The sequence below is a fragment of the Stegastes partitus genome, unplaced genomic scaffold (genome assembly GCF_000690725.1).
Source record: "Stegastes partitus isolate 25-593 unplaced genomic scaffold, Stegastes_partitus-1.0.2 Scaffold775, whole genome shotgun sequence".
NCBI lineage: Eukaryota > Metazoa > Chordata > Actinopteri > Pomacentridae > Stegastes > Stegastes partitus.
The window spans coordinates 223,580-239,744 of NW_007578506.1; the positions used below are offsets into that span (position 1 = coordinate 223,580).

A 16,165-nucleotide genomic window follows, 5' to 3' on the forward strand; every position below is an offset into this window, starting at 1 on the left:
GCACTCTCAGTTCCTTCACTTAGCTCTTAAATCAAAGGTAGTGTAGCTAAAAAAGACCTGGACCCAGCATATCTGCTATAGATATACCCGCCTGTTATTCTTGTTTCAAACAGACCCAGGCTGTTTTGTACAGTGTTTTGCTGTTTAGGAGTTTATATTTAACATGAGCAGACAGAGTGAATTCCAGCTCTCTCCCTCTTTGTGGCGAGCCAGAACCAGAGTAGCCAAGGCAAAGAAGGGTGCTGTGTGTCCTTCTGACCCACCCTGCAAATGAGAGGGTGCTGTGGTGCAGTGGCTGCTCCTAATTACTACCAAACAGCTGCAAACACACAGGGATACAGCGAAGGGGCCCAGCCGTGCTGCCAGGCCAGGGGACAAGCCCTACAGTGTGGGGAGGCCACAGGCGGCTCGCTGTGCTCCTCGCTACCCTCAGTTCACTCCCACGCCACGAGGCCCCCGCTGCAGCCCAGCGCTCCTGCTGCCTCATCAAGTTCTCCGGCTGAAATTGCAGGGTGGCAGGGGAATCATGTCTGTAAATACGACCGCACTGACAAAGAAATGTCATGGTCCTTGTTCAGCTGGCTGGGACTTTGGGGAGGGAGGTATGTCTGTTTAGATCCATGCACACTATGACAGCTGCTGAACTCTGGTCCAAGACAGGGAGGAAAAGCTTAACCTTCAGACAGGTACAGAGCAGCAAGTAAAGGCACAGAAGCATCCTGTGAAAGAAGCTGAGAGAATATGAGCCTAAAGATACTGTATATCACCTGTGCATATAGGATGGATAAATTGATCGTCCCACTCACCTGCCTGTTCCTCTCGTCCATGATCCTGGTGATCTGTATCTTCTTCCGCCCCATGGCTGTGTCCTTTCTGGGTCTCTCTGACACCTCTACAATATCAGAAAAACAACACGCTTTCTTCCCCCACTCTCCTAGTACATTGTGCAACAGTCTCTTCTTTACTTGTATACACTCTTTCACTCTTCTCGATGCACTCTTCGGCAGACCACACCACGATCTGTAAGAGGACCAAAAGAGAAAGAGAGAAAGAGAAGAGCAGAACGTTAACTTGACACTCAACAATGTCTCCTTAGGCACTTCAAAGCCCCGGAGGGCTCTGTGTTCTGTTCTCAAGCACATTCAGAAAGTACGAGACCCACATGGCATGCCGTTATCTCCTCCACTGCTGCACTTGAACCACAGCTGAAGTCAATGAAAGACAGCTATACTGTGAGACGCGAGAAGCCATACGTGTAACAAGTCGTTTCACACAGAGATTGAAACATACAAGGAGAATAATCTGATCATTCGAGTGTTAGAGGACTATATTTAAGCAAACTGTTTTGACATTTTGAGAAATAAACGTTTTCACTTTTGTGGCAGAGAGGATGAGGAGATCCATGCCACAGCTAAAGCCAACAGTGTGTTAATGTAACACAGAGAATGGAGGCAGAGGAGTCAACTAGTCAGGCTTCGTCCAAAGGTAACAAAATACCAACAGCCTCTCTAAAGCTCAGTAATTAACAAGTAATAACTATGCTTCACATACAAAAAAAAAAGTTTAGAGTGAAAATGGCAATCCCCTGCCTTATTAAGGGTTATTTTCTGGGTTATTTCTTGACTCGGAGTACCTTCGTCTCCAGTAGTTGCCTGGCAACTGGTTTCAACCGGTGTGTTTAAGTGACCTCCAAACTGGTAGGCAGATGTAGTTACCTTTGGATGGAACCAGGTTCAATGTGTTAAGCTAAGCTAACCAGCTGCTTCACAGTCACGAATGGTATAAATTCTTTTTATCAAACTCTTGCAAAGAAAGCAAAGAAGCGTTTGCCCCAAAATGCTGATCTTTCTCTTTACATATTGCAGCGAAATCTAGTTTATTCATCCAAGTTCACCTGAATAGTAAATAATTTGGCTACCGCCCACTGCACGCACAACAGCAGCGTTTCCTGAGCTGACCCACACTGACGCCAGCTTTGCTCTTAAGATGATTAAGAGAGCACCCAGTTTGGTGTTGACAGTAGGCAAGTTGAAATCTCCTGGGTTGCAGAAGAAGCCAGGGGGGATAAAGAGAATTGGGGGTGTATTCCCACATGAGCCTGTAACCTGGCCAGTGGTTCAGACCACAGTGTCCCGGGAGAACATCTAACTCTGTCCTGTCTCTGCTTCTCTGCAAGAAGAGATATAGCCCCCTCCCTGGAGGCACATCCATCACTTACACCCAGCAAATAGAAAATGTCTAAACAACTGCATTTCCCCTGTGAGTACAAATGTAGAAAGGTTAACAACTCAGGCCATTAGATGCAGTCAGCAGTTGCGAGGCGAGGAAGCCATGGGCCGAATTGGCAGTGAAAACGAAAATGACCAGTTCCAGTGGCACACGGTCATTATGGGTTACAGATGGACTGGCATTATGGTGTCTGGCTGTCTGAATCGGGGCTCCACTGTAGGCAAACTTGACTGAGATCACCTTGCTAGCTACCCACGCACAGCCTGTCTGAGCCAGGAAAGTAACTGCCTGAACCCCCACAAAGAATTTCCCCAAACCACATCACAACAGACCAGGGAGAATGACGATATTCTTGTTCATTCACCATTTTACACACAAACTGACAGAGCGAATTAGAGGGAGCACACAGCGGAGGGTGTCAGTTCCCCCAAAGACATACCTGGGCCACACTGAAACTCTGTATTAGTGTAAACAGCTAACTATTTTAAACTAAGCATTACAATGACTCATTCAGTGAATTCACTGCATTTTAAGTGACAGAAATTTGAATTTTTACCAGTAATCTGGTCTCTTTCTTGCTTGCATTTCGAGGAGGAGGGTTTCCTCACGCCAGATTTCATGATACAATGTCAGAGCTTTGATTTTTACTGCTTGCTGCCAAACAGAAAAGCGATGAACTTGACAGACAACTGAACACTGTGGGTTATTCCAATCTGCATTAATGTACGAGGAAAATCTTTGCCATGCTCTGTGTTTGTTCATTTCTAACAGTGCGTGTATAAGTGAATTTCGTGTTGGTTTAGAGGAGCTTATCTGAGGTGAACTAATCTGTAATCATCTGTTGAGGCCGGTCAGAACTGACCACAGGAAGCTCTGCTCGTCGAGCGTGTGCGTATGTGAATATGTTCGCCGTGAGTGTATCGCCGCCGTTCTCTATCTGGAATGACGATCTGCTCCACTAAAAATGCTGCAGTCGTGCTCGTTTTATAAAAGTCCAGTGAAACATCAGAGAGGAGGCGCTCGCACGTACGCACACATGTACGCATTCCTCCCTCTCTTTATGCAGAGGAGCTGTCACGGCGGGACAGTTCAAGTCTAGAGGAATAATAGACTGTGTCATGACATTTCTCTTGCACAGATACAAAATGACAAGCAGAGAGAGAGAGGGGGGCTTCAGACTGCAGGTGTGCCGAGTTCCCAACTTTAGTGTCCACATTCATCAAAAGTCAGTCAAAATCTAAAACAGCTTGCTGGCAAAAACCTTATTTCCAGGATTTTTGAACGATCGCCCTAATCGTATACTGCGGTTGAGCGTATCACAACATACTTCACTGCAGAACAAATAATGCAACTCCAATCTCCAGAACTAAGTGGGAAATTTTCAGCTGCTCCCACCACCCAGATAAGCATGTCAGAAGATGTTCAGATTACAAAGGAGAACAATGTCTGCACTGTAGCAGGGTACATGTTTGTGCGTGACACTCCCGACTTCTCCTGAGTGTTAGAATGGGACAGCGTATCTGTTTATGGCCTAAATCATGTGCTCTTTGTGCATGTGAGTGTGCGTAAGAAACAGAGCCCAAGACGATAAACATAAAAGGAGAAAGAGGAAAGGGAGAAACCCGAGCGTGAAAGCAGGAGCAGGACAACACGAGACCAAGAGGACATCTCTGTGAGAACATATAGGCACGTGGTAAAATGAATATCAACAGTAACCCCTTAACTACGGCAAAAGTGTCCACCTCAATAATTAATACATCGTTGTGGGAATACAGACAAGCCGGCAGATAAAGTCATTCACCTCGTTTGTAAAGGGGATAGTGGTTGGACGGAAACTGGCGTCGAAAGTGGATCAGATTGAGGTCAAACATCAGTATTTGACATTAAACATAGTTTTTATGTTTCTTTCCATTTAGTTACAGCAGAAAGTTTAAAGCTACCACTGATGCTTCTCTAGCTCCTCCATGCACTGTAAAAAAATTAATAAAAAATATGTAAAAAATAAAAAAAATATTCCAGCAGCCCCCCCCAAAAAAATACTGTAAATTAACAAAAAATAAAAATGTCATAAAAATACATATATTTTCTATGATTACATTAAAATAAAATTGTAGAGTTTTATTTTTTACATGAGTTCATAGGAATTTTGGGGATTAAATGTTTAATGATAAATATTTAAATGTGTAAAAACAATTAAATTACCTGTACTGTATAATAATAATAATAACAATAATAATAACAATAATACAGATGTACATAATTAAACTAATGGATTATTGATATTTCTGCGTATTTTAAAAATCCAGAAGAAAATCCATAAAATAAGAATGGAAATTTCAGTTTCAGTTAATTCCATTTACAAATTGTTTCTACACTGTTTGCTGAATAATAAATTATTTTAATGGGAAGACGGTGGCGGCCCTTTGTGTAAAACTGGGAAAGAGTTATGCAGTTAGATAACATTAGCAAAGATTTACTCCATACAGTTTCCAATTTTCTCCATTTTTTTGCCTGTTCATGAGGCCGACACATTGCAATGCTGCGATTTCATTAACTTTCAAACAATATAAATAAAATGCGTACAAGCCTAAAAAGCATGATGCCACATAACGGCCTCCACTTGCAGAAGATATCTAGTTTGAGCCTCACATTAACACACACATTAAGAAAAGCAAAAGTACACTTAGTGATTTTACATGTAGGAAAAAACTGCTATCAGATTGATAACAACCCCACATCAGTGCATCCCTACAATACAAAGTTGTCAAACAGCATTTCAGTACATTAAAAAGACCTTGATATGATGCACCTGGTCCACTTTGATATAAACCAATCCAGCACTTCTGAAAAATGCTTACCACACGTTTGTAACACATAAATCAATGTGAAGAGAGTATGTCACCATAGGAACGGCCACATCGGCTTGACGGAAAGTCAATAAGACATGCCTTACACAACAAGTCCATGCCTTACTGTACCCCCATGTTAAACAAACGTGCAGTTTTGGAATATGCGACGGCAGAACAGAAGTAACCGAGCGTTGTCATCGTTTCTGACCGGAGCCGCACTGATCCTGCATGACGAGGTGTGAGACTGGTCAAGCGACAGGAACGCCAGTCTGCCTCCTCCTCCCTTAAGACGGACTACTGAGACGCTGGGAGGCTTGGTGACAGGCCTGGCCCTTTCACAATCAATAAAACATGCTCAATTCCCAGTGTAATTACTGGATCCAGCACATCCTCCTCCCTCTCTCCTTGTAAGCCTGTGTTCACTCCACACAAAGTTGAGGCATTACTCCCTCAACTGCTGGCCTATATAAAAGGTAACACAAAATTACATTGTGCGTTTCTGTTGCGAGGTTTACCTAATGAGCAGAAAGTGAGGCCGCTGTTACTCGGCGAGTTTGTGCTGCCGCTAAAGTAGATCAACAAAGACTGCACCACCTCGAATTTAACATCTAAATAAAATCGCATTTGAAAAATTCATCCTGCGTTAAAGAAACACGCACTATGTCTCCGCTTCTTTGAAGGTGATGGACAGCAGCCAAAGTCTCGAGCAGAGCCGTGACAGTTGTGCTTCCTGTGCAAAGCAGAGTTAGCCTCAGTATCCTACCACAGGCCGTGGGCAGACAAGACTCAACTTCCTGCCCCTCCGCTTCCTGTTATTCAGGACCCTTCTACATGCCCTCTGTGGGGGGAGTCAAGAGGGGGTCGGGGCGAGGTGATGGGGAGGAAGAAAGGGAGGGACCGCCTTGGGGACACCCTTCCCCTCTGATCCTTCCCATTATTACCGCTGTGAATGTAAGTCCGAGACTAAACAACAACAGTGGCTCATCTCTTGTGGCTTCGCTCACTGTGAGCTCCCTGTGTTTACTGTAAGGATCATTACACAGGCTGGACGACGTGCACAGGACGCTCTCGGCCACTCGCTTTACAATTAGTAGGCAGAGGACCTTTTCTTGTTATTCAAACACTCCACCGGTTACATAAGAATGAATCACGGCTCTCACAGCACGAGTTAATATACATTGAAACAACATGATTATGGCAGAACTACATTTTCAGAGCGGAGCCTCACGCGGTAATCTGATGTGCATTGATATGGGGATTCAGTGAAATAATCCATGATAACGTTCTTAAGTGTATCAAACTCAAAGTGTCAACATCGCGGCTCGGTTATGATTAGCTCCTGGCAGATTGAAGACATAAAGCGAAACAGCCTAAATCCACAGTTTTTACCGATTTGTTTCAATGGCGCCTTGACACCAGCGCAGTAGGAAATGAACATCCACCTCTTTGTTCTTGCTTTCATCAGGAGGTGCTGTACCTGTAAATGGGGCTGTTGGCCTGAGGGGAGTGGAGGCAAGCCAGCCCTCTCACGCTCTCTCCCTCTTCCCTTTTGTGAGAGTGCGCTTATCTCCCTCTCCAGCAGTGAAAGGCAGGATTGTGGCCCCAGCAGCATCACTAGTGTTAATGTCTCCTGATGCTAATCTGACACACGGCTGATCCCTCAACAAGCACTTTCTCTATCCCCTCTTCTTCGCCCTCCCCCTTCTTTCTTTCTTTCTTGCTTGCTTTTTCTCATGATTTATTTCTTTCTTTTTTGTTTCTCTCTCTTTCTTTGAACTCATGTTATACATTCCCTCACCTCAGTTTCCAAGGCAACTAATGAGATATAATTAATAAGAGCTATCGCAAGGGCATGCGAACAAAAAAAAAAAAAAAAAAAAGTGAAAAAGGAGGCTTTGAGAAATGTAGAGAGAGGTGGGGCAGTGTGCAAAACATGGACTTTCTGCAGCACTTCCCCTTCCTCTCTAAAGCATTGCTTGGGGTGACATTTCTCATACAGGGGAGCGATTTGAATAACATTTCAAGGAAAGGCTAAAATGCTCATGATACGAACACCTTGTAGGTATTACAGGAAACTCAAATTCATACAGTTTGCACTAAAGAAAACCCCACAGGCCAAAAAAACTGACATTTTAAAATTAGGACCGGTGAATCTCTAATAGATTGCTTATAGATTCAAGCAATGAAAGTGTGTTTCTTGTCTTATGTCATTAAGCAATATGTTTCCGTTGCATATTAAATTAGTCTGAACCTAACTCAGTTAGGTAAGACATAAAAATGCATTGTTCAAAAGGAAACAGTGACCTGCACGGTGGGGACAGTCACAAAGCCAGCAACGAGAGCCTGCGCTGCAAATGGCAGCCAAGCAGACAGCGAGTGGTTAATCTGCACTGATGACTGGAAGCTCAGTCCAACTCTCCAATGACCCAGCTGTAATCCCACATTGGATCAATGCAAGTTCAAACAATCCTCCATGCTGCTAGCACCTTGCTTGGACTGGGGGGGATGGTGCTGTAAGACAGGGACCAGGAGACGGAAAGCTACTTATCACCTCCAAAATGACATCAAAAGGAAAGAAAACCCCACAGGATGAACCTGTTCTCGCTGAGAAAATGTTTCACTGCGGGCCACATTATACAGACAACTGAATGGAAATGATGTCGCTCTTCTGATAAATACCAGACATGCATTCAATCTACAGAATATGAATGACGATGAGTGGATATAACAACCAATAACCAAAGGACATCATATGCTGACAGCCTTACCAGACAGACATCCTCCATCTCACTCTCGCACTACTGTCAGGGGATGAGAGGACTATGCAAGGTGACTTTGACTAAGTGCCTTGGGGTTTCATGAGAAAACGCCATTGACATTACATTAATTTCATGTCTCTTTTTTAAGTGACTTAGTGCCACAGAGCCCTGGATAGCAGGAAAAAAAAAATGAAACAGACATTTTAGTGTGGCTTCCAGGCAGAGGCAGCAGGGATCTAGAGGCCAGGTAGACAACAGTGACAAATAGGTGACATGATCTGCTGCTAACTTTTTCCTTATTTTAAGAGTCATCCAACGAGAAAGAGATGAATGTTAGTCAGAAACTTTCCACCCGTCTTCTTCGCATGTTTGGGTTTGATAGCAGGGGTGTGTATGAAAGACAGACAGAAGGAAAATGAGAGAGAGAGAGAGAGAGAGAGAGAGAGAAGACGGTATGACTGTGTTAACTATGTGGAAAGATGTAAGGGAAACAAGACTAAAAGATGCACCCCGCGCCCATCCCATCCCACCTCTGTGGTAGTGTGCGGCAGCGGCGTTGTAACATAATTACTGCTGGGACACTTCTATTCCCAATGATCCATTTGCGTCAGTCAGGTTTTCAAGCCCAGCCAATGAATGGATTCTCAGTTTCTCAAGGATAAAGAGATGACCCTCGCCTAACAGTTATATCCATTTCATGTAGAAAAGCTACTCTCCTCCTCAAGGTAAATCCCTTGATGCATATTGGAGTGAAACTTTTATGAACAAAGAAATGATGATAACTTCCTCAATGCAAGGGTAGGGTGATGAATTATGTCTCATTAAAAATGAATGTGCTTGACGACTGAGAAATCATAGACGTGCAGTACAGCTGCTATAGTGTCCTATTAGACCCAGGTTTTGCCTGTGAAGTATAAGCATTATGTTTAAGTTACAGATCAGGGCATTTCAATCTGAAAAATAACACCTGGCAATCTATGTAAAAAACCAAGACGGTCGCTTAAGAGTACTCAGGAGTGTTTGAAGGTATCCGCATTCTCAAAAACTAACAACTAAATATCTACGTATTTAGATAACGGCAGCCTACATCGCAAAATAAACACTATTATTAACCCACAACCCCCCTGTTTTTCTCATTCAAACAAGGGTGGCTGTTAGAAATTGCTATCTTTGTATGGATTGGAATCAGTCAATAGCTTTCTCTTCTGTGTTTTTATATTTTTACATACAAAAAATAAAAGTGATAGTTTGCTTCTGTTAAAAAAGAAGCAAAAAAAAATCATTTCCAACTTGAGTTTGCTTAAAAAAATAAAATAACAATGTTCATGTTCAGATGGAATATTGTTTTCATCCAGATGGTTAAAAGAGTTTTTGAAGCTTTTAAAACAACATTAAGGCTTTTTCAAGGAAGATCACTTGGTTTTTAGTTTATGGAAATCTGCATACATTGTAACCTGAATGTGATCGACTGGTGTGTTGTTGTTCAGCATTGCTCAAACATGAGTTTTTCTCATAGTGGAAACTTCTCTATTAGGTTAACCTCTTTGCCCTTAAACATAATTTCTAATCAGCCAATCTACAGTTTGTCATGCTATATGTGTAAAGTGCAAATGACAGACTAATGGCTACCTACTCGCTTCATATTAAACGTGTTGGTTTAACAAATTGTGTCTCTGAGCAAAAAGCCCTCCATCACCAACATTCCTTATGACAGTGTGTCAGTTTAACAAGTCAGTGTCTTGACACGACACAACATCAGTATTTCTCACTCTTCCTGTGTGATACTTTTCGCTAACTGATAAAGTTAGGTGTTACACATTATTTCTCTATTTCTACTGTTGCCTCTTTTTTTTTTTTTCTGGCGCCTATTGCTCTTTTCTGTTTCCCTGCCAGTTGCACACATGCACAAACTAATAAATGCTAGGGGTTTATAAATTTGCATAGGATTGCAGTGTGGCACCGTGGTCTGATATGGTTAGGGTGGCATGTGTCCATTTGCATGGTTGTCTATCATAAGACGGACTTCTCACCAGGGAACAATAATAATGCCAACCCCATCGGGAGCAAACAGTCGTCCTCCCTCCCCCCCTCCATCCTCCGAGGAACCCTGCGAGCTGTGTTAAGTGTCATGGCAGCCTTTTGATGTTACATAGACCGCAACTCAGAAATGGTAAACAGCAAAGATGAACCAAGATCTTCCTCCAGGGGGAATCCACAGTGTAAGGATATTAGGGACGTTATGCATAATGTGTCTCAGCAGCAGCGCATTTACCCGATCTCAACACGTCTTCTCTAAACACTGAGGACCCAGATTAGACACAGAACTTCTAGATACCCAATTCTCCACCAGTGTTTGATAATCAGCAAGTTGATTTTAACTAAACAAACAGTGAATGCTGCAGAAAAAAAAAACCAACACCTTTCGATATACATGCATGTAGTCCATAGTGTTTAGGAGTATAGCTGCTGTCTGCCTTCAGAGAATGTCTGCTCTTAAAAGAAAAAAAAAAATGTAAAAAGCTCAGAATAAATATTTGATTTTCTCTTCCCATTTTTATCTTCCACTCGATGCCTCTTTCCCACAGTGTTCCATTACATAAAAGGTTTATGCAATCTGAGCGGTGAGGATGGCCATGAGTCATAACAACAGTGAAAACGGCTAGCTAAAGTAGCACAGATTTTTTTTTTTCTTACAAATTTATGTTATAGAATTAGTTCTTTAATGATCTCACACAGGCCTGTGATTCACACATTTTATTTCATGTAAAGCATTTCAAATAGGGGAACTGCTCACTCATTTCTGATAATACGGTATGAGTGAGAGATGCTAGAAGTGTCTGGACAAAGTATAAAATCTGGCTTTGTAAAAATGTTTTATGTTTTCAGGGCTTTCTAGGGTCACATTGGGAAACAGCTTTCATTTCGAATAATCACTGAAGTTCTGAATTTGCTTTGTGAATGATATGTTTCAACAGGAATATCCCTGAAAATCTTCAAGGCAGATCACAATTTCTTTATTACCGATTCTTGTAAAGAAACTGACTTCAATCTTAAAGATAAGAAGATCAGTTTTTTTCCTCTCATCTATCTCAGTGTGATATGTATTGACATCAATGAACAGCCCTCACTGAGCAAATTATCAAAGGGGTATTTTTTGCAGCTACAGTCCACAGTTTCTCCTAAATCAGATGATGTGCGTTAGCTGTCACATGAACACTGTGTGCAAACACAGATAGTGAGAACGAGACACACAGAGAAAGGGGAAGACAGACAGCCCCCCCACCGGTCCTGCTGCTGCTCACCTCTCCAGGAATCAGAAAAGATTCCTGGAGAGGCTCTAGTCCTGAGTCCCAGCCTCTGATAGCTGATAGCCTCTGGTTCTGAGTCCCAGGGCCAGCGGCCGATGATGAATGCCCCCCCCTCCTCCTCAAACCCCAGCCACGCTGTGAACACCCCTGGCAGCTGGACCGGCGACAGAGGTTCAGGGGGAGAAGGGAAACAAAGCGAAGAACAACACAGTCTGACATGAATACAGGATGGCAACAGCTCACTGGTGGAAACACTACACCATTTTCACCTAGATCTGCAGCCCACAGCACACAGATGGAAAGTGGACTGGGAGGAAGGGAGAGGACAGACGGGCAGACGGGCAGACGCACAAACAGCGGGCAGACTCGACACCTCACTCACAATCACAGTCACACTATAGAGAGTTGGAATCTAGAGCCTGGGGATGGCAAAGACACTATATTTTGAATGCCCTGGATACTTAAAAAAAATAAATAAATAAATGTTTTAACTCGGGCTAAATGATCCAAGGAACATATTTAATTGTTCTGACATGTTGTGATTTAATTTGCAATATCGTTTTTTTTTTAAAGTCAAGCTTCAGTTCAATGTTCACTGTGTAATACACTTAAAACATGATGGACTATTACCACTCGAGAGACCAACCAAAGTGTGACTGTTACACAAGGAGAACAGCATGAAATTGTAAAATCAAAGACACCACAGTTTAAACTCTGGGTCAGACTCACTGCATAACACATATCCTAAATTGCAGTCTCTGGCGATTTGCTAATTGCATTGTCTTACATTTCGATTAGGATTCAATTAATTGTTCAGCCCTAGTTTTAACTAAATAAAAATGTTAAAAATTCCAAATGTGGCCCAACCACAGCGCAAAGAAGACTAATGTTTGCTGCCGCCATGTGAACTGTATAAGCCTAAAGATGATATGAGGCCTTGTAATTATTATACTTAACAGGCCTACACTTTCCCCCTAAAGTAGGCAAGGTCAAAAAGACAGCTCCTATCATCTCCAATCTGCAAACACAACATAAACACAACAAACTACACCCCAGTCTGTTGCACAACTGTTTGGAAACTTGAGCTCTAACTAAAAAGAACATGCATAAGGCGTTGTAGTGCTCATGCTGCTACAGCTCAGCCCTAACAGCGGAGAGGAAGACAACTTTGAACTGTAAGTCAGAGCCCTGCAGTGGACCGGAGCAGCTTCCAGAGAGCAGAGGAGGCTGGGTCACTTCCCTTCCCTGTTCGTATGGCTGATGTGCGCTGCAGAATAATGGGAGGAATCACATCCCCCCCAGCTGTCCTGGTTCACAAGGCTTCTCAGACAGACAGAAAAACAAGGATATTGCCGGCCGGGCCTCCTTCCTGCAGCTCATGAGGCCACAGGGCCAGTCCAGCTGCAGGAGATCCAACTGTTCCTTCTAGCAGCTACTGGACTTTTAGTCAATGGGCTTGATGTATGAGCTGTGACACCCAAGTCTCATAGCTGTAATTACTACACCAGCCATTGATAAACACTTTCCCATACATTCTACTCCTGGCTATCTAGAGTAACATAATGGGAGGGTAGAGTAAATGGTGATAAAGGCTGTAACTGATGCTTCAAATAGCCTTTTTCAGCGCTCTGAACCAACACAAACCACTTCATCACACAGAGCTTGCCAGACTGTGAAGAAAGTTTACTTTGCACACAGTTCAATTGTTTGTCTGTTGATGATGCTTCCGCTTAATCGACTCTACAAAGCCGGAGAATCTAAATCTCCAGTGAGAGATGCTTTTTAAGATCTACAGTAGAGCATCAGGAATTCAATACAGTGGGGTATATTAGCAATCATGGGGAGATCTTTTGATCTAGTAAATTATATTATAATATATTCCTTTGATTTATGTTTTTTTTTTTTTTTCTCAAAGTCTCATTAAGATGCGGTTAAAATGCAACTCAGCAAAGAGATGTCTTTCTTAACTTCAGTTTTGCTTTATACATGATTCAACTTAATAATATAGCCACAATATTGTGTAGAACATCACTCGCTAGTTCTACATCGCCGTGCAGGCCGATGTCTGTTTCAGGACAACAATAAGAAAACAAACTAAAAAATAATGACGAACACAACCACAGGTCACACGTTTGTGTTGAATGCCACACAAGTTCGGCCCACTGACTCTAGAGATGATGCACGGTGTGATTCTGTGGGTTTTTCTTGTAGCCCAGAAAGCCAAAGAAGAAAGAGGGGGCAGCTTAAAGGTGTTAAATGACTTGACTTATCAAAGTCATCACCTTTGCTCCACCGCATGCTTCCACAGTAAAACCCTCCCAAAACCACACAGTGTGAATGTGCATTTTAAAAAATGTAACTCAACGGCCATCAGCTAAGGGACCAAGATATTATGCACAGCAATTTACAAAAAAAAAGCTTAAAGAAAAACATTATGATCATGCTACGACATTGGCTTGAGTTGCTATGAAAGCATAATACCAAAGGTTTGTTTGTTTTTGCAATTGCAGTCAGAGTCCAGTAGTGAGTGGCAAAACCAAGATCAGACTGACGGCAGATTTAAAGTGCGACTCTGTTTGAGGATCTTCCTGCTGAGTCTCCTGTGTGGTCCAGGTTGAAGGAGTGAAGAGACCTCCAGCCAGGCCTCGTTTGAAAGAGCAGGGGACACAGGAAAAGACGGTGCGGCCTTAAGCTGCTCTGTCCTGCTCAGCAGCACATGTGCTGAGTGAGCCAAACAGGGTGGCTTACCACCAGAGGTCTCAGTCAAGGGCAGGACAGTTGAAAGGTCACTGCTAGCTGTCTTGCTATACAAACAGTACCTCAGCGAGGTAATGCTTTCACCCTCTGAGCTTGTACTGGGCTGGAACAGGGCATAAAATGAACAGAGCGTGTTGCTGCCAGTGAAATGTTATGCTTATCAGGCTTAAAAGGCAGTCAATATGACATGTATTAATTCTATTATATAGTTTTTAAAAGGCAAGTAATAATCTCAGCACGAGTCTTATCGGTTGATTTTGTGATATCTGACAATTACAATTTATTACAATCAATATATTTTAATGTTTAAAAGAAAACACCAGAACATGTGCTTCAGTCAGTAGCATTTCGCAAGTTTATGTCGTCAGTCAAATAGTGCTAGTTCACACCTATACTTTAGGCTGATCACGAGAGCACATCCTCTGTAATGCAAAAAAGCGATTGCAAACGCAGGAACAGAACCCAGAACCACCCTGCAGTAAGGTACAAGTGCTAACCAAAGACCCACCGTTACACCCACAGTCCGGATATTTGCAGGCACGAATCCACAGTAATCTAGTTAGCATTAACCAAACGCACAAAAAAAATATATTTTTCAAATGTATACCTTAACTTGAAATCAAACTGTTCTGAATTGGTAGCTTAGGTCTGATTTCTGGTTAAGTGTACAACAACAGAAATAAATCATATGTTTTTATAAATGTAATAAAGAGGGCAGCTATTTGTTGACCCAAAAAAAAAAAAAAGTTGTTTCTCTTTAGTCTACAGGGAACAGTCTACAGTTAACTGCGGTCTAAAACATTATCTGCCAGGCTCTAGATTCTGCATCCAACCTCCAGGTCTCACAGGGGAACGCTGGAATCTCCATATTGATGATGGAGCTCCAATAAACAATGAATCATGTTACTAAGATGCTTTAGATAGACAAAGAGAAAGTTGAATAGCTACAGTGTGACAACGTGCGTTACTCTGCCTCTGATGGTTTGTTTTGTTTATCTGCATCTATATTTACACGTAACTCAGGCATAAAACAGTACCAAAACTTGGAATTACATTACACACACAAAAAAGGAAAGAAGGTGACTTTTCAGTTCTCTGTGTAAATTTGGCCGACCACCTCAACCACTAAACTAGATTTACTACATTCTAACTTTTTGCCAGAAAAACACAACTGCACTTCAAGCTCACTTTGCCAAATGTTGTCATCGATAACAACAAGCCCTGTACATACTTCAATGCATCACAAAACAATATAATATAAAGCCAAGGGATTGAACAAATAGATTCACAATCATGCAAAAAAGATTTTAAAATATATACAACAGTCAGATTATATTGTATAATACTGTAATATCCATAAGTGTAATTTTCTTGCTAAATCTGCAGTATAAAGGAACATCTTGGCTTACCAAATAATCAGAGAAACACTATCCTCTTTATTGGACCAAGAATGTTCTGCTTCTATCTCTTATTTTTCATTCAATGCATCCTTGGCTTTCAGCTCTCTGGTGTTTTGTCCTCCTTGGAAAAATGTCCTGGGAGGAGGAGAGTGGAGGAGAAAGACTTTCACTCAGTGATTCAGAGGCATCGTGTAAACGCCAGCATTCTCTTTCTGACAACCAGCGTTAATTGCAGATCCGACTCGCCCACACACTCCACATTTCTCCTGGAAGGAGAAGCTGAGACACTGAGATTGAAGTGGGATGAGGAGTGCAGTAAAAGATGCTGCAGCTGCCCATTCCTCGCACCATCACCACCTCTCATTTCTGCCTTTCCACCGAGAACTTGTGCTAAGACGCTAACAAGCACTTACGCACATTTACAGAGACATGCAGGGGCACACAAACACAACATATAACAAGGCTAAAACATTTAATAAACAGTGGTAGTCACTGTGGAAAATCAGCCATCTATCATGCAATACTACATCATCCTATCCTTGATTAAATGATACGGGGCGGAATCTAATAGTCGTATTATCAAACCTCTTTGTGTGTTTGTGTGATGGCAGATTTAGAACATTCGGGGTCTCTGAGGTTAAAGCAACAGTTCACCGCATGCGTGAGAAGGACATTTATGATTTCTCTATCTGTGCCTCCATATTCATTCCCTTTGACTAATATACGCCATAAATTGTTAAAATGATATTCATATCAGCACGATGAAAGAATCCCTCATCCACACATTAGACATAAGAGCTCACGTGATGTGGATCATGAGCAACAAGGCCCATTACTGGCGCGGCCTGGGGCAGCACAGAAGC

General features: G+C 42.4%; 1 protein-coding gene across 11 annotated transcripts in view; it reads right to left on the bottom strand.

Moving 5' to 3' along the window:
- mef2aa (myocyte enhancer factor 2aa) overlaps positions 1 to 16,165 on the bottom strand; it is a 75,065-nt gene that overhangs the window by 39,107 nt on the left and 19,793 nt on the right. For 9 of the 11 annotated variants that reach the window (XM_008291980.1, XM_008291978.1, XM_008291976.1 and 6 more), the window contains one exon: positions 807 to 1,020. In XM_008291980.1, coding sequence (XP_008290202.1) covers positions 807 to 860 — 54 coding nt within the window. In that variant the 5' untranslated portion in view covers positions 861 to 1,020. Of the gene's footprint in view, positions 1 to 806; positions 1,021 to 15,311; positions 15,438 to 16,165 lie in introns of all 11 variants that reach the window. The other 2 variants (XM_008291972.1, XM_008291974.1) reach the window with 1 other exon arrangement.